The sequence below is a fragment of the Guyanagaster necrorhizus genome (assembly GCF_019112545.1).
Source record: "Guyanagaster necrorhizus MCA 3950 unplaced genomic scaffold BT62scaffold_7, whole genome shotgun sequence".
NCBI classification, from domain to species: Eukaryota; Fungi; Basidiomycota; class Agaricomycetes; order Agaricales; family Physalacriaceae; genus Guyanagaster; species Guyanagaster necrorhizus.
The window spans coordinates 526486-545998 of record NW_025064886.1 but is presented as its reverse complement, the minus strand read 5'-3'; the positions used below and the strand labels follow the sequence as shown (position 1 = coordinate 545998).

At 48.3% G+C, this 19513-nt stretch overlaps 9 protein-coding genes across 9 annotated transcripts; 6 read left to right on the top strand and 3 right to left on the bottom strand.

Annotated features, from left to right (window-relative positions):
• Positions 1 to 70: 70 nt before the first annotated feature.
• Positions 71 to 2030, top strand: BT62DRAFT_889677 (uncharacterized protein; the record flags this gene model as incomplete). The annotated part of the gene is made up of 7 exons (XM_043182997.1): positions 71 to 189; positions 238 to 365; positions 416 to 507; positions 558 to 694; positions 753 to 813; positions 836 to 1000; positions 1056 to 2030. 7 exons carry the CDS (start codon positions 71 to 73, stop codon positions 2028 to 2030), a joined length of 1677 nt encoding a protein of 558 aa, XP_043042049.1.
• Positions 2031 to 2423: 393 nt separating this feature from the next.
• BT62DRAFT_888737 (DUF791-domain-containing protein) lies at positions 2424 to 4042 on the top strand (the record flags this gene model as incomplete). The annotated part of the gene is made up of 5 exons (XM_043182969.1): positions 2424 to 2637; positions 2684 to 2831; positions 2881 to 3332; positions 3384 to 3811; positions 3863 to 4042. The coding sequence occupies 5 exons, from the start codon at positions 2424 to 2426 to the stop codon at positions 4040 to 4042; spliced, it is 1422 nt and encodes a 473-aa protein (XP_043042048.1).
• Positions 4043 to 4258: 216 nt separating this feature from the next.
• BT62DRAFT_712166 (uncharacterized protein) lies at positions 4259 to 5132 on the top strand. Its single transcript, XM_043181980.1, has 4 exons — positions 4259 to 4586; positions 4643 to 4707; positions 4761 to 5055; positions 5104 to 5132. The coding sequence occupies exons 1-3, from the start codon at positions 4398 to 4400 to the stop codon at positions 4921 to 4923; spliced, it is 417 nt and encodes a 138-aa protein (XP_043042047.1). The 5' UTR covers positions 4259 to 4397; the 3' UTR covers positions 4924 to 5055; positions 5104 to 5132.
• BT62DRAFT_889822 (RNA-binding domain-containing protein) lies at positions 4932 to 6827 on the top strand (the record flags this gene model as incomplete). The annotated part of the gene is made up of 10 exons (XM_043182999.1): positions 4932 to 5055; positions 5320 to 5380; positions 5432 to 5525; positions 5572 to 5733; positions 5784 to 5937; positions 5992 to 6041; positions 6094 to 6396; positions 6448 to 6598; positions 6656 to 6694; positions 6745 to 6827. The coding sequence occupies 10 exons, from the start codon at positions 4932 to 4934 to the stop codon at positions 6825 to 6827; spliced, it is 1221 nt and encodes a 406-aa protein (XP_043042046.1).
• Positions 6828 to 8013: 1186 nt separating this feature from the next.
• Positions 8014 to 11637, top strand: BT62DRAFT_929631 (trehalose-6-phosphate phosphatase). The gene is made up of 13 exons (XM_043185760.1): positions 8014 to 8695; positions 8749 to 9018; positions 9069 to 9270; positions 9321 to 9432; positions 9486 to 9664; positions 9714 to 9927; positions 9984 to 10229; positions 10287 to 10577; positions 10640 to 10716; positions 10774 to 10841; positions 10892 to 10941; positions 10993 to 11064; positions 11120 to 11637. The coding sequence occupies exons 1-13, from the start codon at positions 8104 to 8106 to the stop codon at positions 11411 to 11413; spliced, it is 2667 nt and encodes an 888-aa protein (XP_043042045.1). The 5' UTR covers positions 8014 to 8103; the 3' UTR covers positions 11414 to 11637.
• Positions 11488 to 12030, bottom strand: BT62DRAFT_1003259 (uncharacterized protein; the record flags this gene model as incomplete). Its single annotated transcript, XM_043176926.1, has 1 exon — positions 11488 to 12030. One exon carries the CDS (start codon positions 12028 to 12030, stop codon positions 11488 to 11490), a length of 543 nt encoding a protein of 180 aa, XP_043042044.1.
• Positions 12031 to 12699: 669 nt separating this feature from the next.
• Positions 12700 to 15439, top strand: BT62DRAFT_929630 (glycoside hydrolase family 79 protein). Its single transcript, XM_043185759.1, has 11 exons — positions 12700 to 13030; positions 13092 to 13104; positions 13160 to 13325; positions 13383 to 13470; positions 13523 to 13659; positions 13722 to 13912; positions 13962 to 14277; positions 14330 to 14339; positions 14396 to 14696; positions 14747 to 14801; positions 14854 to 15439. The coding sequence occupies exons 1-11, from the start codon at positions 12742 to 12744 to the stop codon at positions 15232 to 15234; spliced, it is 1947 nt and encodes a 648-aa protein (XP_043042043.1). The 5' UTR covers positions 12700 to 12741; the 3' UTR covers positions 15235 to 15439.
• BT62DRAFT_711859 (uncharacterized protein) lies at positions 15217 to 16379 on the bottom strand. The gene is made up of 3 exons (XM_043181979.1): positions 15677 to 16379; positions 15540 to 15624; positions 15217 to 15485 (listed from the first exon to the last, which is right to left on the bottom strand). The coding sequence occupies exons 1-3, from the start codon at positions 15974 to 15976 to the stop codon at positions 15319 to 15321; spliced, it is 552 nt and encodes a 183-aa protein (XP_043042042.1). The 5' UTR covers positions 15977 to 16379; the 3' UTR covers positions 15217 to 15318.
• A 142-nt stretch (positions 16380 to 16521) lies between these two features.
• Positions 16522 to 17911, bottom strand: BT62DRAFT_929629 (terpenoid synthase). The gene is made up of 5 exons (XM_043185758.1): positions 17572 to 17911; positions 17464 to 17520; positions 17119 to 17407; positions 16645 to 17063; positions 16522 to 16592 (listed from the first exon to the last, which is right to left on the bottom strand). Exons 1-4 carry the CDS (start codon positions 17895 to 17897, stop codon positions 16728 to 16730), a joined length of 1008 nt encoding a protein of 335 aa, XP_043042041.1. The 5' UTR covers positions 17898 to 17911; the 3' UTR covers positions 16522 to 16592; positions 16645 to 16727.
• Positions 17912 to 19513: the final 1602 nt, after the last annotated feature.

Here is a 19513-nt window from a genome sequence, read left to right as displayed (position 1 = left end):
CTCGCCGACCGTGCGAAAATACTACTTCTTAAAGGCGCCCCCTCTTGCTCCACCACCATGATGTTTCCCCATGCCTGAACCATCCAGCACAGTACAGAAGCTAGAAATTCCCGAAGAAATTGATTGGGATGCCCTGAGAAAGTCCAGTCTGTTTCCTGGAGGGTTTGGAGAAGACCGCATAAAGCTATGGTGCGTACCTTCTTTACTTGGCTTCAGTATTGCATTTACCTTGTGAAGGCCAAAATTACTCAATGTACGGGACGGGGAACACCAGGATCTCTCTCTTTTTGATGAGCTGCCAAGCCATACTGATGAACGTCAAATACGCCTGGATACCGACCGAAGTTTTGTGCTGTATCCAGTAGGTGAACTATTCGTGTTTTTCACCTATGGCAGGCGCTCATCTGTAGTGAAGATATCAGAGACGACAAAGAATTACTTCAGGCCGAGCTCAATCGACTGTTGGTAGCCATATTTCGCAAACGGTCCAAGTTGAATTATTTTCAGGTATGGACGGCACGAGCGTCCGCGCCTTGTGGTTCTGATTCGAATTATAGGGATACCATGATATTATTTCGGTTTTATTCTTAACTTTACCTCCAGAAACTCAGTTTTCCTGTGCTGAAAAGATGAGTTTGCATCGAGTGCGTGATTCCATGGGACATGGTCTGGAACCAATACTTGGGCTTCTTCGGTGAGTCGGATTATATCAGTCGCGTCCACCTGCACTCGTACCGACACCGTCAATGCAGTGTAACCCAGAAGCTTTTGCGACTGGCTGACTCTAATTATGCAGAGCTACTAGAAAGGCGCGTCCATGCATTCATCGATATAGTTTGGTGCTCATCTTATCTATAGGAACTCTCCGCTTCCCTTCTACGCCTTGTCCAACTTAATCACCCTCTTTTCTCACGACATGCCGACATTACGATTAATACAGCACGTTTTCGATTACTTGTTGTGTCGTCCACCAGTTATAACTATCTATCTAGCCACCGCGGTGAGATCAATTTGGCGAGAGCAATAATAAATATGTACTGATCTCCTGGCGCTAGATTCTTCTGTCACGTAAAGACGAGATACGACGTCTAGAGGAAGAGGACGAAGAGGGCATGATACATTCACTGCTTAGTGGCTTGCCGAACATAATGGATGAGTTTCCCTCATTCACGGACAGCGTCGTAAAAGCAGAGGAGGATATGCCGATCTCTACCGAAGCGTTAGATCAGGAACGTCCTGAATGCCCAACATCTGCCGGTAACAAGTCGACAGCAACCGCCGCCAAGGAGGAACCTTGCCAGGATTTGACTGCCTGTGATTCTGTTCCTGAAGAAACAAAGAGAGAGGATGATGGATATAAGGAGTCAACGTGCAGCAGCGTGAAGGATGTCGTTAAAGACGAAATACCCGAGCAAGCAATTTCGACCACCTTTCCGTTAGATTCGAGGGATGAAATATCCTCTACACAGACTCCCTCCCCTCCTTCCAGCTTCTCTCACCAGGAATCATCCAGACATTCCCTTCGAAAGCCATCCGTAAGTTTGACGTCGCTTTTGATACAGGCCGATCATCTTTACGAGATGTACCCTCCTTCACATCCATCACTCGCACTATCGTCCATCATGGGTCCACAAAGTGTCATATTTACGTGGACCCCCTCCTCCGCTGATCTACCCAGCGACGATTCGGCAGAGCGGATGGTTGAGTATCCTCAGCTCGTTGTTTATCCCTATGTGGACCAGGAGGAGGACAGCGACCCGAAGGAAAGTCGGACAGGCGCACGACGTAGGCACCCCATAAAGCGACGATCGGGATTCAGACTCAGAGATCGTAAAACCATGATTGCAGGTGCTGTTTTTGCGCTAGGTGTTGCAATGGCTGTGTATGGAGTGCAGAGTGGTATTGTCTACGGAGAGGGGCGGCGTACGAACTTCCACTTTCACAAGGATTGGAAAAGGTTGGGAGGCTGGGCCGGGAGGTTTCTTATCGGGGCTGGGAACAAGATATTGCACTTAGGCGACGCGCTGTAGAAACAGGTGCAATTTGTTTTGCTGTTTTTGTTGTATGTTAATGGCAGTAAAAATTTGACAACCCTGCAGACAATTTAGGAGACATTTGAACGCAACAAGAAGGTACTATGGGGCGCCAAGCTCAGTTACAGCAACGTATATATAGATCCGGTGCTTCTCACGCCAATTCGGACATCCAACTAAAATGAAGGCAAGGAAGCGCGAGTTTGTGGAGATGTGAGGAATTTTCTCATGTGCATAACCTTGCTTCTAACTGAAATGCAGAATTAGCCATGCACCATAATACGATTTGATCGGGTCCTGTTGTCGAGATTATCAATTGCAATACGGCGAACTCGCTCCATGCATATGTCAGACGTGATCTCAACAGTCAAGCTAACTCCGCCTCGAGCCATGCCCCAGTTCTATGAGCTGCAGCTAATTGTTCTAACTAGCTTTTGTGCCCTTACTCTCCTCATTGACCGACATGTGACGCGACGCAAATCAGTCAAGCTGTCGATGGTCGTGGACCATTGTCTTGAACAAGGCGTACCGGCTGCTAATGGTGAGTCAAAGTCTCTTGAGACTTTGACCAGACAGTACTTGGTAGTTTATGGGATTGTGATGGGTGAGTTTCCACGTCCGACGTGGAAGACGCGCTTCATTTGCGATAGGAGCGGACTGGCTCCAAGGTCCATACGTGTACTCACTATACCGAGAGCAATATGGTTTCTCCGAGCGGATAGTTGCCATTCTCTTTGTGACAGGATTTATGTCGGCTGGCCTAGCAGCGCCTTTTGTCGGTATTTACGCTGACCAACAGTACGCTCTTCATCGTTTCCTCTGGCGCTAAGACTGAACATTTGCACAGTGGACGGAAGAGAACTTGCCTGCTATTTTGCATCACCTACATGTTCTCTTGCGCTTGCATTCTTTTCCCATGGCTGCCGATTCTCCTTTTCGGTCGTATTCTCAGTGGGATATCGACGTCCATCCTGTTTTCTGCGTTTGAGTCCTGGTTGGTGTCCGCCTCCACGTGTTTTATGCTCCCCCAGTCGGATATATCTGTCATCATGGGCCGAGCAACCTTACTGAATGGCTTTGTCGCCACGGGGGCGGGAGTTGTCAGTAACGGAATCGTTTCCATTTCCAGCTCCTTCGCGTCTCCGTTTATAGCAAGTGGGGCCTTGTTGATGCTTGCATGGGGACTCATGCGAGTATCGTGGATAGAGAATTATGGCCATGGAGGCAGCACTACAGACGATGACTGGGATATCTTCCAGACCAGCCGGTTGAGAGCAGCGTGGAATATCGTTCAGCACGGTCAGTACGCCAGGGCTATTGTTGGCTGAACACTCAGGCTTCTACATTTAGATTCGCTTCTTCTTACCCTTGGTCTGACCCAGACATGCTTTGAGGGTTCTATGTATCTGTTCGTCTTTCTCTGGGTACCATCACTACAGGAAGTTTCCATGTCATCCGAACTTCTTCCCCTTGGATACATATTTTCGTCCTTCATGATCTCGATGATGCTTGGATCCCTCTTATACACCGCCATCGTCTCTCATTCCCCCCCTCCTTCCACCGTTGCAGGATCAATAGACTCTCCGTTAACAATACATGCTAAGCTCAGCAGTATGGTTAGTGCTGTCAGTGCCCTGGCATTGGCAGTTAGCATTTCTTTCCAGGACGAGAAAATCTGCTTCTGGGCGTTTTGTGCCTTTGAGGCATGCGTGGGCATGTATTATCCTGTGCAAGGAACGCTTCGGGGTTTTCTCATCACAAACGAACACAGAGCCACGGTAAGACATCTGCACGAGCACTTGAGGGTGGAGCTCATCAAAAGCTTCCAGTTATCTGCGTTATTCCGTATACCCTTAAATATGTTTGTCGTAGTCTCCCTATTAACGGGAGTCTCATCTGTACGGTATGCAGTTCTTACTGCAAGTGCCTTAATGCTGGCATTCTCGTCTATCATGACTGGGGCCATCATAGTGAAGCGCTCGGATGGAGGGAATCAACGACCCGCCTAGATCTCAATGTGTACAGGAAGTAGAACAAAATTTAAAGTAGTTCTTTACAGAAAGTAGACTTGGTGCAAGTTATCCGGCACATTCATCATACTTGTGAGACTTGTGGGCTTAAGGTCCAGCGCAAGGCTAGTTGAAGATAAAACATAAAAGAACAAGCCGTGGAATAATTTTAGTTTGACCGTTCGTCATGTGCAGTAGTGCGCCACGATTTTGGAAGTCCGATTCGAGATCCGATTAAGGGACCGACAGAGGGGGACCGGAAAAAATCCTGGTGCTTGACTCACCCATCTTCCCCTTCTCTAGTCAAGCGTCTGCCACAAAATGGACGTGGACATGAAAAACAAAGACGAGGTCGATGACAAGCCATCGACCAGCAGTGGTAGGGACAGGGACAGAGATCGTGAAAGAGACCGTGACAGGGAGAGAGACCGTGATTTTGACCGTGATAAAGACAGAGACCGGGATCGCGAACGGGACCGCGACAGAGACAGAGAGAGCAGACGGGACCGCGACAAAGATAGGGACCGTGAAAGACGAGATTCTGGTATGTTTCCTGTGTTGAGGAGTATCCGTGGTGCTGAGGCTGTACATCTCGTCAAGGTCGCTCCCGGCGAGGGGGCGGTCACGGCGACCACTGGGAGCCTGAGGAAAGGCGCAATGGTGATGTGAGCACCGTAACTGTCAATGGTATGAGCTATGTACTTACTAGTCGCGCCAGCGCCGCAAGCGTTCGCGATCTACCTCTCGCTCCAGGCGCAGGTCGGCCTCTCCCAGGCGACGTTCTCGCCGTTCCAGGTCAGGTTCACGGTCTCGCAGCCGCTCCAGGAGTCGCTCACGCAGTCGAGACCGCAAAGCTGCAGAACCTTTTGCTCGTTCTTTAGGTGGTCCTATGAATGCGGACCATGAGGAGGCCGTCGAATTTGCCAAAATCAGCAAGAGAGAAAACCGGGTCTACGTCGGCAACCTTAGTTACGACGTCAAGTACAGGGACCTGATGGAATTTATGAGGGGAGGTGGGTGGGGGATATCTCAAGTTTCTTCGATTTTTTTTAAGCAAGAAGAGAGGCAGAGGCAGGGAGCATGCATTTGGCCTGTCATTCATGGCGCTTTGGTGCTTAGAGATATGGTCTGAACCTGCCGTTTGCATTTGGGGAAGGGGTTTTTTTCTTCTTCTGACGAGCCAGCGAGGAGGATGGGCATGTTTTCAGTTTTTTCTTCTTGATGGAATGGTCTGAGTTGAGAGGATATTGATGGGAGTTTTCTTTTGGGGTTGGCAGCTGGTGAGGTCCTATTCGCCGAAGTGCTCGTTACACCGACTGGAGTATCCAAGGGCTGCGGGTAAGTCTTTAACTGAATACAGGTGCTCCGTATTAATAGGTATTTGATTAGCATCGTCGAGTTTGCCTCTCAAGAAGACTCACAACGATCCATTCGGGAACTTTCGGAGATGCCGTTGTTGGGACGACCAGTGTTTATTCGCGAGGTATGTCTTCTGCTCAGTTTATGACTTGTATTCAATAAGTATGTAGGATCGCGAGAACGAGGCACGATTTGGTGCAACTCCGGTCCCCGGAAAAATCGGTATGGCAATGGCTGGACAAGGTTTGAATGCTGCACCGCCTCCACGCCCTCCGTCCCATAATTACTTTGGCACTCATAACAATCCTGGCAATCAACTCTATGTCGGAAATGTAAGTGCGATTGACAGAACTAAGCGTATGTCTTCTAACAGACTTAACAGCTTCCCTACCAAGCTGGCTGGCAGGATCTAAAAGATCTTTTCCGCACGGCCGGTAATATAGTTAGGGCAGATATCAATATTGGGGCAGATGGTCGTCCGAAGGGATCCGGGACTGTGGTCTTTGAGACACAGAAAGATGCACAAAATGCAATCAGTGCGTACTGCAGTGTCGTTTTTACATGATATGGCCACTTAGGGGCCCTTGTAGGCATGTACCATGGTTTTGATTGGTACGGGCGCGCTCTTGAAGTTAGAGAGGTGAGGCTGTATCTCCTCTACGCATGTCGTCCTTTTGATGGTTGGTCTATAGGATCGCTTTGCCGGATTATCAGGACCAGGTGGCTTCCGTGGGGGCTTACGTGGTACTCAGCGCGGCCTTCGTGGCGTGAGAGGATTTCGCGGTGGCCTCCGTGCGGCAGGCTTCTCAGGCGGAGGTCGCGACTTCAACCGAGATATTTACGCTGATTATTCCGGTCCTGATCAGCAGCAGGCTCAAAGCGGGGGTTTGAGGATGGACGGGTACAACAACAGTGGATATAATAATGGTGTGGGCGGCTTCCAGGGCAACTATGGTCCAGAGCCAGAGCCTAGTCAGCAGATCATGGTTCGAAACGTATGTCGTGCTTTTAAATGTCGGAGCGCTATCTAACGCTTTTCCATCCAGCTTCCATGGTCTACCGCCAATGAAGATCTTGTCGAGCTTTTCGAGACCACGGGTCAGGTTGAGTTGGCTGAAATCTTAACTGATGGGACGCGCTCGAAAGGTTCCGGTGTTGTTCAGTTTGCCCAGGTTGCTGAAGCTGAGACTGCCATCGGTATGTGATAGTATTCTCTCTGTATTTTTCTAGGTCTCATGGTTTCGTTTTCGCTAGCAAAATTCCAGCATTACATGTATGGGGGACGGCCATTGGGTAAGTCTCTTCTATCTGTTGATCGATGGATTCGCTAATGACCATGCAAGACGTTCGGTACAACGATCGCTGGCACACATTCACTCCCACTGCCGCGAAGGGTGGTCAGGTGGCTCCTATGCAAGCGGAGTGAATATTCGAATAATACACCTTTCTCAGTTTATTATTTCCTTCACTTTACTGAAATTGACTTGACACATGTAGCCTTTTCGTTCCGTGGCAAAGCCTTTCCGTTGGTTGTACTTATCCTAGCGTTATCTTCAGATCAATTTATGTGTACTTTGCACCGTTTGACAGATAAAGTAGCAAGGAATTCGACTAAGGGAAAGATGGCTGATCTCTGATTGAAGCCATGTGGAGCTGTGAACGTTGTGATCATTGCGTCGAATTCATAATCTGCCTTAGAAAAACCTGGGAAAATGGGTGGAGACCTTTAGATCATAGTAAAATGAGTCGGGATTCTCTTTAATAGTAAAGCCGACGCGTTTTGTCGTGGTCAAAAGCCTGGGTCATTGTTTCCCTTACATTTTGACTGGTGCAAGTTGGTCGCCTGCCAGGAGTGCGAACGTGCACCTGTCTAAATTCACAAGGAACTGCTGGCCATGCACGTCTAGACCGTGAGCCATCTGTCCTTGGGATCCATTCAGCTGAATCGGAGCTATTCTCGTTGATACTGATTCCGTCATTACTTGGTTCCTCCGACGTTACTTATGGCCTGTACCAGGCTGCTGCCGCTTGGTAGTTTCAATGTGATGTCCGCCGTTGTTCACCTGAGTTATCTTTCATGGTATGAAACACTCCAGTCCGTAGAAGCGAATCATCTGCCCTTGGCCTAGTACATCAGCTTCTTCCTGACTTCGACGGGCATTAACCCATGCCATTGATCTGGAACTCCCCGCGTACACTGAAATACAAACTGAAGTGCGTCTAGAATATCACCGAGACTGATGCTGATGCTTGCATGTAGTCCGGTTAAGTACATTGGTATAAAGCCGATAAGAGGAAGAGGAAACACGACGGCTCTCTGTCCTGAGGTGCAGCTGCTGAGTACCCCGACTGAGGCCTCTGGGTAGAAAAGCTGAATAGTACAAAAAACTCAAAAAGCTGAATCGATCGGCTCCTTCTCGGGTCTTTTATAAGGATATTGAAAGGCGAACGTTTTGGGAGATATCTGCAGAACCAATCGTCGCATGCACGGTACAAAGATGAACGTGGTGATGTCACCGTTCGGTAAGGGGAGTCATTTCTTTTTTCGGACCGGTTGTTACGTAACTTCCAAATTTGGACGATGCCATTAATGATTGAGCAGGTCTGCACCTTTTGAATCTTTACCGCATTGATCTTCTTACTTATACCTTGGATTTTCTTTCCCTCTTTTTGTCTTATCGCCCACAATGGTGTTCTCGACAATGGACAGCTTCACCGAGCCCTACACCCGCGCTGGCGACGACATCTCCCTTGACGACGTTCGCAAACACGTCCGTTCCCTTGAGGTCCAGCACCGCGCCAATGGAATCCCATTGTCGGGCCGTATCATCCACGTCTGTCACGATCTGCCCGTTGTTGCCACCTTGACCAACCGTGCGGGTGTGCTGAGCCCCCCCGCTACCCCGCCTACCAAAGCGACAGAGGTCCCTGAAAGCCCTTCCACAGAGGCACCGAATACAACTACCTCGTTGGAGCCTGACTCAAATGGATCTTCTGCATGGACGCTGGCGCCACGGTATGGACATGCTGCCATGATTTCCGGTATTCGTTCTCTAGCAGCGACTCACGAGCAGCTCATTGTCGGTTGGACCGGGGACATTCACTCTCCGGTGCCAAACGAACATATTCCAGAAAACACCGTATCAGAGTCCGATAAGCGGGCGCTTGATGAAGCCTTGAGGACATACCAACCAAAGGAGTCAGACCCTGACGATGACAAGAAGACGGTGTACGTGCCTGTCTGGTTGGACGACAAGGTCGCCCACGGGCACTATGATGGTTATTGCAAACAGAGTGCGCATATATGTCGGTTTTCCATTCCTGTAACTTTCTGATGTCCCTCTTAGTTCTATGGCCATTGTTCCATTATCTTCTCTGGCAAGATGTAGCGACGGAATACGCCTCTGCCGACTCTCACTATCCGGCTTATGAAGCTGCGAACGCCGCATTTGCCCGGCGCATATCTGAAGTTTATAGACCCGGCGACCTCATATGGGTTCACGACTACCATCTTCTACTACTCCCTAGACTCATTAGAGAGCTTATCCCGGACGCCGTACTCGGTCTATTTGTTCACACACCTTTCCCAAGCAGCGAAGTTTTCCGATGTCTGCCGAGTGAGTCATTGGGTATCTTGACGGCGATTTGTTATTTATTTGCTTTCAAGGACGGAAGGAAATCCTCGACGGAATGCTGGGCGCTAACTTGGTCTGTTTCCAGACTTATTCCTACTCCCGGCACTTTATATCCACTTGTATCCGAGTTTGTGGTTACGAGACGACTCATCGCGGCATCGACGTTGAGGGGCATGTTACCTCAGTGATGCATTGCCCTGTGGGTATCGATGCGGAGCGCGTTGCGAGGGACATGTATGTTCTTTCTATTTCTATTGCTGCGCGTCGCGTCTGACTTTGTACAGACAACGACCCGGTATTCCACCGAAATTGGAAGCTTTGCAAACGCTCTATGAAGGTAAGAAAATCATCGTAGGACGCGATAAGCTTGACGTCGTAAAAGGCGTCCTTCAAAAGGTGCTTGCATATGCCAGTCAAACCTTATATCAAGACTTATCCTTTTCTGCCAGCTTCGTGCATTTGAAAAGCTTCTCCAAGATTACCCCGAGTGGATCGGTAACGTGGTGATGATTCAGGTGACTTCGCCTGCGTTGACGGACTCCCCGAAACTGGAGCGGCAGGTCAGCGAGCTGGTGGCACATATCAACGGGGAATACGGCAGTCTTGATTTTATCCCCGTGCACCATTAGTCCGTACCACCATCCGGCCATATTTCTCTACCCTGACTCTTTTTTTAGCCACCAAACGCTCAAAAAGGATGAGTTTTACGCTCTGTTGTCTGTGGCGGACCTCGCAGTTATCACGCCTTTGCGTGACGGAATGAATACGACGTCGATGGAATTTGTCATAGCCCAAGAAAAGACGAAACATAGTCCGAGTGTACTCAGTGAATTCATGGGTATCAGCAAACATATGTCCGAAGCATTGCAGGTCAATCCGTGGAATCTCGGGGTCAGTGATCCGAAATTGGTATCTGATTTTCGCCCGCTAACGTTTGCTATCGTCAGGACGTCGCCGCCGCTATCAATAAAGGACTTTTGATGGGCGACGCGGAGAAGCTTCAAAGACATATTAAACTTCACAAAGTCGTCACCACCCATACTTCGCACACCTGGGCAGCCGTTCTTGTCAAGATGATACTCAGTCAAATGAACTCTACCAACACTGCCAAGATGACACCATACATCCCGAAGGAGATTTTGCAATCAAAATACCGGACGGCGAAGAAGAGGCTGTTCCTCTTTGACTACGATGTAGGTAACTGTCACGACCTATGTCGGCCGTCAACTGATGCGTCCTGATTTCTACAGGGAACGCTCGCGCCGATTGTCAAAATTCCCAGTATGGCTACTCCGTCTGAACAGACGCTTCAGGCGTTGGCGAAGCTCTGCGACGATCCCAACAACGTAGTATATATCATCTCTGGACGTGACGGCGAGTTCCTGGATCAACATTTGGGCCATTTCGGAAAGCTCGGGTTTTCTGCTGAACATGGAGGATTCGTACGCGAACCTGGACATAAGGAATGGGTGAATTTCACACAGTCACTCGATATGAGTTGGATGGCAGAAGTCCACGAGATCTTCAGGTACTACACTGAGGTGAAGCGTTACGTCTTGTTGATCGTCGGTCCCGTTTCTTATCGTTGCACATATTTTTTCAGCGGACCACGGGCAGTCATGTCGAAGTTAAGAAGAGTTCTATCACATGGCATTACCGATCCACCGATCCAGAATGGGGGTAGGTTAGACCGCTACGTTTATCGTAATGATTATCTGACTAGGTCTTTCACATTAGACAATTCCAATGCAGGCAATGTCAAGATCTTTTGGAGAACAACCTCGCCCACAAGCGACCCATAGAAGGTATTGATTCTTGTATGGTTCTGGTTGACTTCAAGTGACATTTCTCTCAGTCCTTGTGGGCAAGAAAAACCTGGAGGTTCGGCCTATAGCCGTCAATAAGGTGAATGTTGATAATCGACGAAAGCACCACACTAACTAACATGCTTATCAGGGCGAAATTGTGAAACGGATCTTGTACTATAATCCTGACGCCGAATTTATTTTTTGCGCTGGTGATGATAAGGTTGGTCCCTTACACTCGTCTTGTATGTTCTTATCGCTGTAAACGGAAATTTCAGACGGACGAGGACATGTTTCGGGCCCTGAATCTATTCCCTTCGAGCAACGGCAGCACACCCATCACGACTACCGTCCTAGAGGCACCTCTTTCGGTCACTTTGGTTGACGCTGAGGCCAAAAATGCACCTCCAGTTCAACTCGCCATCGCTCCTGACGCAATCTTCACCACCGCCGTTGGCCACAGTAGCAAGCGCACTCTTGCTAGTTGGCACGTCACTACGCCTCAGGAAATCGTTGAACACATGCTTGAGATCGTGGAAGACGAGAATACTACCTCCAAGAGTTATCTCTAATTCAACGCTATATTTCCCTTTCCTTCATTTTGTTTTATAGACGTTGCCATTATATTGTTGGATGGGTTAATAAGTTATCGGTTGGGTTTGTTCGTCGAAAAGATATACGCGCCAAGAGAAAGATATATAGACACGGACACTTGGATTTCTTTGTATACTTGTAATATATGTCCAACGTCATAGAGTAGATTTCGAACACGGTTCCACAGCGTAGTTTTGTATGATATTCGACTTTTTTGATCCCGAAGGCTTTGGTGCGACATTGGATGAAGGATGTTGGCACTGGGATATACAATGGATATGTCCGAATGAATATTTGATCTCTGTTGCGGGAAGGCAGTAGTCTTTCTCACATCGGGTGGCTGTGTTGCGGCCTGCCTCCCATTTTCCCTAGTTTTCTGCCTGACCCGAAAGAGTTGCAAAATGTGGGTACTTCCACGGTCTATATTACACTTAGCGGTAAGGAGGCTGACGAGTGACATTGACCGATAGATGCGGGCACGATTATCGGGCTTCACGCGAAGGGTTTTCACTGGCAGATTGACGGTAGTAACAGGATCACCTGGCCTGGTGTACTTGCGCCGCTCGGGCGGTCTGATTCCAAGTATATCGAGCATTCTTCCATGCCAACATAAAAGAGTTGTTGCAGTATGTTCGGCCTTGGCGCAGTTGGCCATCTATCCGCCGCTGGAGTATCCCTCGGATTCTCAGAAGCTTCGATGTTGCGAAAACCACTTGATAATCACCGCGACCATACACAAAAATTTCTGTCTCTAGATATAGAACCAGTTTCAGTAAAGTTAACAGCTTTGGACCTGTCCAGCATCTCGACAATCTTTACCACGACTCGGGCATGTACGTCGGTTTAGTTAATCATCTTTCCAATGTTGATTCTCATAACGTCACCTAACTTATAGGTCCGGCGTTCCCATGTTAAATGTGTATACTTGAAGCACAGGTACAAGAGGACGGTTTCTCTTTCACAATCACCATGACTCAGTCGCTTTCATCTATGTCTTCCTGTCTCTGAAAACTACCGTTCTGTGCCCAGGACGGTCCATGAACTTTGTGGAGGCCAAGCCTTTCGGTTGCTACGCCAACAGCTCGCCACAGGCGAGCGTGTAGGGCCAGATGTTCAACAGCAAACACGCTCGTCGTGCCCAGCATCTCCTGATCAGTTATATTGCCCTGGGTGTGGGAACTAGCTTACCTCGCTTCGTGGGATCTTCTCCGACTAACCCCAATTGTGCAAGGTAACTCCAATAGATGATCACGATTCAACATAAACACCTTTTCACTCTTCTTCCTTCTCCTTTCAGGCCTCTTCCATGCGTTTCGTTCTCCTAGCATCTCTGGCTGGGATCGTACGATCTCAAGTCACAGTCCATTACGTCCTTGGGCAAGAACCCTTTGCGACGACCACAGCGGATTCCTCAGTGTACACTGGCCTCAATGCCTACACGCCTCTTGTGCTAAACCCACCACCGCCACCTGACCCCGCGCCTGCTACCGCGTTTTTTATTCAGCTTGTTAATGGGGGTACACCAGGGGCATCGATTCCACAGCCTGGCCAGTTCTTTGGATTTTCTATCGAAATGTCGGTAGCGAATCAAGTTCGTGAGTAATCAATAACAAATGAAGGCTTTGCTCTTTGTTGAACTTGCTTTCAATCATCAAGTCGGAAAAAATTCGTGAGGGTCCGTTTTATTGTTCAACTTATTACCCCGATTGATCTCGGTTGTTTAGGTCGCTATTACAAGTCCCTTTCTTGAACCTTATGGCAAACATACAGGAAAGATCTGGAGGTGTACGAGTACGCGTTGGTGGAAATACACAGGAAACGGCGAAACTGGTTCCCGAGTTGTCCGATGGCAAGATCCTGGAGAAGAACTTGAGTCAGGCCACGAATCCTGTAAGATGACGTCTCTTTGCCGCTCAAAAGTGCAACTAAGGCGTTGTACGCTTTCAGACTCAAACGCCACCTCTTGTATTCACTCCAGATCTTCTTTACATGATGGCAAATATTACGTCCCTGGTCAATGTTCATTGGTTCATTGGTATGCATTCTATACTTACAGGTTTCACACGGTTCCTAAGCTTATGTCGTAGGAATTCCATTCTTCCAGACTACGCCTTTCGATCTGTCAATAGCTGTCACAGGCCAAGAAATTCTAGGAGACGCGCTTATCGGTATCCAGGCTGGTAATGAACCCGATTTCTACGTCGCTCATGGTCACCGTCCTTCGGTATGTTTACTTCTTCTCGGATGCATTACTTTTGTCTCATACGCGTCTCTTGGTTTTCCCAGACGTACAACCAATATGACTACTTTGGAGAGTTTAATGATTTGATAGCAGCCATGAACGGTTCGGAAAACGATATAAATCGGCACTTGCTTATCGGACCAAATACTGCCGACCAGTGGTCTCAACAGGACATCTGGAATACTGGTTTTGTCGATGCATATCATGACAACCTAGCATACCTCGCATTCGAAAGGTGAGCCAGAAGTGAGTGCGACGACGTCGTGCTCATGTGTCAACAACAGGTATCCGCAAGATAACTGTGCTGCTACATTTGATGAAGGCAGTGCCATTGATCCTCAGCAGATGTTCCCATACTATCTGGATCATAGTGCGAGTGTCAATCTGGTTGCGAACTACCTGAACTCGACCGCCTATGCCCAAAGTGAAGGGAAAGAATTGATCATGTTCGAAACCAACACTGCATCCTGTGGGGGCTTTGCGGGCATCAGCGATTCTTTCGGAGCAGCTCTGTGGGGACTTGACTATGCCTTGCAATTGGCTTACGCCAACTTCTCGGGCGTTTTGATGCACACTGGTGGACAAACAGTTTACTACAATGTACGTTCCCATTCTATGTATTCTATTATCACCAACCAATTTCTTTTCATAGCCTTTTACCGGTACGCTGCTGATGTTTTATTGTCATCAGCGTCTACGAGACTGATACACACGCTAGCTCCGCCAACAAATGAATCAACATATCATCAGTGGACGGTTGGACCCATCTATTACTCCGCTTTGATTATGGCAGAGGCTCTTGGCCCATCTAATACATCGCAAGTGCTGGACATCGGTGCAAACGGGGGTAATATATTCACCCCAGGATATGCAATATACGAACAAGGCACACCTGCTCGCCTTGCCTTATTTAACTTCATCACTGATTCATCTGGTGCCCATGATTACTACGCAACCTTTTCTATCGGAGGCGGAAACACTGGGCAATCCAACGGAACACCGGCTCAGGTCAAAGTGAAGTGAGTGGCTTCTTACGCGAACACAGTCGTCGATCCTAACTTCTCGGCAGATACTTCAGAGCTTCGTCTGTGTCTCAAAAGGGTAATCTCACTTGGGCAGGCCAGGTAAGCTGAGCTGTTCCGATTTAGAGGGCTCTCAGGTGACCGTTTATGACAGACCTTTGGTGACAATTTTGCCACTGACGGGCGGATTCAAGGAGAAGAGGACATCGAAACTATCGGCTGTGACCAGACTGGAAATATATGTTCTATATATGTTCCTGCACCGGGTTTTGCGCTCGTGTTCTTGACAGACGATGCGCTTAGTGAATCTGAAGGAGGAGGAGAAGCGCAGACATTTCCTACGACAACTGTGACAAAAATGGACAACACGGCCACCGTAGATCCAGCAGTTCTGGCGACGTCTAATGGGCACCATGCGGCGGTAGATGGGCTGGGAAGTACCAGTCGAGGGAGGAACAATGCTACGAACAAACTATTGTATACTTCCTTCTCATATTTATACGTTTGTGCTATGATGCTGGTGTATTTCGTCTAGAGATGGTCTCATATTATCATTATTGCGTTGGACACTTGATCGTTTTACGTATCATAGGACTCTTCTATTCTAAGACGACAGTATTTATTTTCTTTTTGCTGGAGTGGTGTCAGATCTTTTTCTTCGCTTCGTTGCTAGGAAATGCAGATATGCCAGACTGTATTTCGGAGTCGGAGCTGGCGTCACATTCATGGGGGGCGAAGCAAACCAAAGGAGCTTGTTAGTGTCTGGGTCGCGGTCGAAATGTTGAGCTAAGATGCTTCATTGGTAACGTTGCATAGTAAGGTCACTCAAGAAATGCGTACTGGTTTCAGGAGGCAGCTTTTCGACTTGCAGGGCGTTTACACCTGCCATGGAAAGAATGGTGCGGTCTGTATTGAATACGGGGACCTCTAGGTGCAAATTAGTGGACTGGAGACGGGTAAGAAGGCTCTTGTATTACCTGACATGGCAGCCATCCGCAAGTCTGACCCAGTGGCTGTGCGACCCCTTCAGGTTCTACCACCCAGCAGGCTGCAATGCTCGTTCCATACAGGTCCTTTGGTCCAAATTTGCGGGCAGGATAAGGTCTGAATATTGGATTCTCTCGACTGGCTCTTGCCCAACCCGAAGACCAGGAGATTTGGTCGCTTCTCCTTCCTACTTCCTTTGGCTGGGTCCATCGGCGCACGGGGTGTGTTACGAGATACAAGAAGAGATGGCCGGTGGTCCATTCTCCAACTTGTCCATGTTCTGTTGCCATCGCAGTCACATCTCGCCGGGTTAAGATTACTTCCAGGCAAGATCTAGAGCCCCCGACCGGGCAAGTATGTAGTCGGCTTATCGGCGTCCGAATCACTGCCAGGGACACCGTATCTGCCTAGCACATCGAGCATTTCGTTACTGGGCTTATCACACAGGATGGCAGAGGCAAGCCACAGAAGGAAGCGGCGGCGTGTGACATCTTTATCTTTGTTTCGGCGTACGAGAGTCCCGAAAGCGTACTTTGCAGCACGCATGGGTCAGGATCGCTGGATTTCAGATCGCTTGGGTCTGCTGGGTTGCATAATTTTTCCTATTGTAGCTCCCTTAGGGGAATGATTGCTTGAATATCGGCGAATTTTGATAATCGGTAAGTGGCTTATGGACTCGTGTTTGCGTCGTGCGTTCTGATATACATGCTATTCGGTAGTTCAAGTATACGCACGTCTACACGCACTCATATATGCATCAAGCCAATCTCCATCAGGGTAGCTTTGCGACATTTTGCCTGCAATAGCATGAAATTGAATTTTTTTCAGACGTCGTTCCGTCTCATTTGTTTGTAGATTTGTCAAGACATGCGGTTAGGCATATATTAATAAAACGAACGAATAAGTAGTAAGTGATTCTCCTAAGATCTAGTGGTTCTAAGATAACGCGGCATATACAGGGCTCGTACGGTATAAAAAAATGTGTAAAATGATACAATGATGAAAATCGAATGCTGAATTTTGAGGCATGGTAACCCACCCTCATTTGCGTTTAGGCAGAAGCTCTACCGTTCGATGAATCCGCACTTCCGGAGCGGCCTCACCGAAGTAGCGCGGGGTAATGAAGGACCACTCGTCGTTGGTAGTGACCCAGATTCCAAGGAACATCACAAACTCGTGTAGGCGCCGGTTCACCGGCTCAGGGAACGTTGGGATATGTTTCATGTCGTCTAAAAACGCCTTGGAGAGCTTCTCATAGCGTTTTCCGACATCGTTCATTGCCTCCTGGATAGTCATGCCCTTTTCTGCCATTGTCACGGACACAATGTTATGATTCTCGTCACCATGGGCCTGTTCCACGTTCCACGAGTATATGTCCTGCGGTACCAATTGTCAGAAATTTATCGGGGCCGGGAACTAGCGCAAGACTCACGTTTGACAGAATACTCATGTCAATGGCGCCCAAGACCAACTTTTCAACCTGTGGGTGTTTGACTGCTTCATCGGGGAGATCTTCTGAAAGCATGAAGAAGTCGAATGAAGGCCTCACACCGACAGTCCCACGTCTCATCGCGAGATATTCTTCTATCGGGCGAATGCGGCCGACATCACGGTCCTCTGCTTGTTGTGCCACACAGTCAGTATACTGTGCGAAGGCCTCAAGGAAACGTTTTGCAGTGGATGCACTGGCATGGCCCTCTTCCAAGGCTCTGATCCAAAAACTAGTAGTTATCACGTCAACGAAACTGTAACTGACAGAAAGAAAGGTGTTTCATACTCTCGTGCCATGACACCTAGGACGTGCTCATTCGGGGGAGGCGGCGCGTAAGGATTTCTAGAACACGGGAATCAGTAACCAAAAAATGAAGGAACAATCAACACGTACCGCACGGCATTCATGATAGCGGCAGCTTGTTTCCGTACAGTTTCACCACTCTCCTCATCACTCAGTTCGTCGTAGACGAAGTAATAGTTGATGAGATCAACAGCGGCGCGGTAGTGTGCGGGCTCAGCCTTCGGGTACGCGAGGGCGGCGAAAGCACCGAAGTTGCAGCGGTCAAAGGTTCTCTGCGCCTTGGCGTTGAAGGCGTCGTAGCTCTGGACCCACGCTGCACTCTCGGCGTTGATCTTGGTCGAGTGAGGATTAGGCATAGTCTTGAACGGCCATCCTGCCATGAGATCGGGTAGCACGAAAGTTACGGGCGGGGCCATCGTGACGGGTGAGAGGTGGGTGGGAAGTGGGTAAAGCAATCATCGCGTTCTTTTAACCATTCCGTCTCTGCCCACATCAAGACAAAAGAATATCGCGTTTTTGCGCTGATCGGGACCGATTATTTTTGACTTGGTGCCATTAGGCGCATCAAAACAATTGCATGTTGTACCGGAATGAAATATGAAATGCCGCTTTTCAGATCTAAGGTTCGAGATAATGAGGGATAATAAGAGATGTCCCAGAGAAGGAATCGCCGATCACCGTCATATCCCCTTGATATCTACCCAACGGTATTTTTTCCCCCTCCCGTTCGAGTTTTTCGGAGATTGTCCCTTGTTCTATGAAACATATGATTAAGGATCATAAAAGCTAGAACAGACATCCCTCACGACGTCTCCGCGGCCTTGAAATTTGATTGCATCATGCATGACTACTTAGTACTTAGTGTTGACGTGAAGAATATAGTTCTTGGCCCAGAAATCATACAATTCATCTGAACAGCGATGTATTTGATTGGGTATCACGTACCAGACTATACAGTTTCGCCTCTGGATACCATTCTGTAGGAAAACAATTAGGAACGATAATTTCGGCTATCTTCGTTCCGACGGCTATTGGACCACCGCATGGAGATTTCAGGCTCTTATTGTCGTTGTTAAAAACGGTGCACATTGCTGATTAAAACCACGCAGAGATTGTGTTAAAGTCGTACATCCCAATATAGTCGAGCGGCTTTTAGTAAAAAATTTTTCTTGCGCAGCGATGCATAAACCGATTGCGAAACATGACGCGTACTACTTGGCAACGGTAGCCTGAAATTGGATATCTTCCGTGAAAAAGCCGGCTTCTTCTAGAATACACCACTGCGTACTGTTGCCCATACCAACAGGAAACGACCAAAAGAGAAACAACTTAGAGGAGAATTTTTTAATCAAAACGGAATGGGTGGCATCTGAGCTCGTACCTGGTCCCATCAATGTGGCTGTACGCCCTGGAAAGATCCGAGAGCCTCACTTGTTCGTCGCAATAGATCTACGTGTAGAGTCGCGACGAATCGTTAATTGTTGATGGAACGGGTGCCTACACCATAAGAACTCTAGGAACAAGTTGTGACGCACCCCAGGTTCGTTCAGTGAACTTGGCATCGGACTATGAAGCCAATCTCCAGTTCTAACCGAGTAGGATAACGAAAACTCCAAGGCCCGGGCCTCCGAATCCGATAACTATATATTATGCACGCTGTAGATGCAGCCCTGCCAGTGCGTGTCAGACTGTGGCGCTCCATTCGGAAGAATGGATGGAATTCTACTTCTTTTGTTGCCCGGAACATACTTTTGTGCCTCGGACTCGTGATTCAGTATGGAAATATAACGTATACAGGAAGAACGACCTACACAAGCAAGCTGAAGGCGCAGGAAGATTTCCCGAAGACCCCATATACCTATACCACTATGGAAGAGGCAGGAAGAATCTGCGTAGTAAACATGATGAGCCAATGGCACGAAATGCTGGGGCGAATATATTATGATACTCAGTGTCAGTACCCGACAGCGAGTAGCGCTTAGGATGCTTACCGCTTAATCACCAAGTCTCAGGTGTGCATACAAACTCTGTT

What these genes read in the sequence shown, in the direction of transcription:
- BT62DRAFT_711859 (XM_043181979.1), bottom strand. Translation starts at nt 15,976, where the DNA reads ATGGCAACAGAACATGGACAAGTTGGAGAATGGACCACCGGCCATCTC. An exon ending in GCGGATGGCTGCCATGTCAG is followed by an intron (nt 15,625 to 15,676) that starts GTAATACAAGAG and finishes TTGCACCTAGAG; the next exon opens with GTCCCCGTATTCAATACAGA. An exon ending in AAAGCTGCCTCCTGAAACCA is followed by an intron (nt 15,486 to 15,539) that starts GTACGCATTTCT and finishes GAAGCATCTTAG; the next exon opens with CTCAACATTTCGACCGCGAC.
- BT62DRAFT_929629 (XM_043185758.1), bottom strand. Translation starts at nt 17,897, where the DNA reads ATGGCCCCGCCCGTAACTTTCGTGCTACCCGATCTCATGGCAGGATGG. An exon ending in CTAGGTGTCATGGCACGAGA is followed by an intron (nt 17,408 to 17,463) that starts GTATGAAACACC and finishes GATAACTACTAG; the next exon opens with TTTTTGGATCAGAGCCTTGG. An exon ending in ACATGAGTATTCTGTCAAAC is followed by an intron (nt 17,064 to 17,118) that starts GTGAGTCTTGCG and finishes TTGGTACCGCAG; the next exon opens with GACATATACTCGTGGAACGT.
- BT62DRAFT_929631 (XM_043185760.1), top strand. Translation starts at nt 8,104, where the DNA reads ATGGACAGCTTCACCGAGCCCTACACCCGCGCTGGCGACGACATCTCC. An exon ending in CCACAAGCGACCCATAGAAG is followed by an intron (nt 10,842 to 10,891) that starts GTATTGATTCTT and finishes CATTTCTCTCAG; the next exon opens with TCCTTGTGGGCAAGAAAAAC. An exon ending in GGCCTATAGCCGTCAATAAG is followed by an intron (nt 10,942 to 10,992) that starts GTGAATGTTGAT and finishes CATGCTTATCAG; the next exon opens with GGCGAAATTGTGAAACGGAT.
- BT62DRAFT_929630 (XM_043185759.1), top strand. Translation starts at nt 12,742, where the DNA reads ATGCGTTTCGTTCTCCTAGCATCTCTGGCTGGGATCGTACGATCTCAA. An exon ending in CCGGCTCAGGTCAAAGTGAA is followed by an intron (nt 14,697 to 14,746) that starts GTGAGTGGCTTC and finishes ACTTCTCGGCAG; the next exon opens with ATACTTCAGAGCTTCGTCTG. An exon ending in ATCTCACTTGGGCAGGCCAG is followed by an intron (nt 14,802 to 14,853) that starts GTAAGCTGAGCT and finishes CGTTTATGACAG; the next exon opens with ACCTTTGGTGACAATTTTGC.
- BT62DRAFT_712166 (XM_043181980.1), top strand. Translation starts at nt 4,398, where the DNA reads ATGACAAGCCATCGACCAGCAGTGGTAGGGACAGGGACAGAGATCGTG. An exon ending in CCGTGAAAGACGAGATTCTG is followed by an intron (nt 4,587 to 4,642) that starts GTATGTTTCCTG and finishes CATCTCGTCAAG; the next exon opens with GTCGCTCCCGGCGAGGGGGC. An exon ending in AGGAAAGGCGCAATGGTGAT is followed by an intron (nt 4,708 to 4,760) that starts GTGAGCACCGTA and finishes TAGTCGCGCCAG; the next exon opens with CGCCGCAAGCGTTCGCGATC.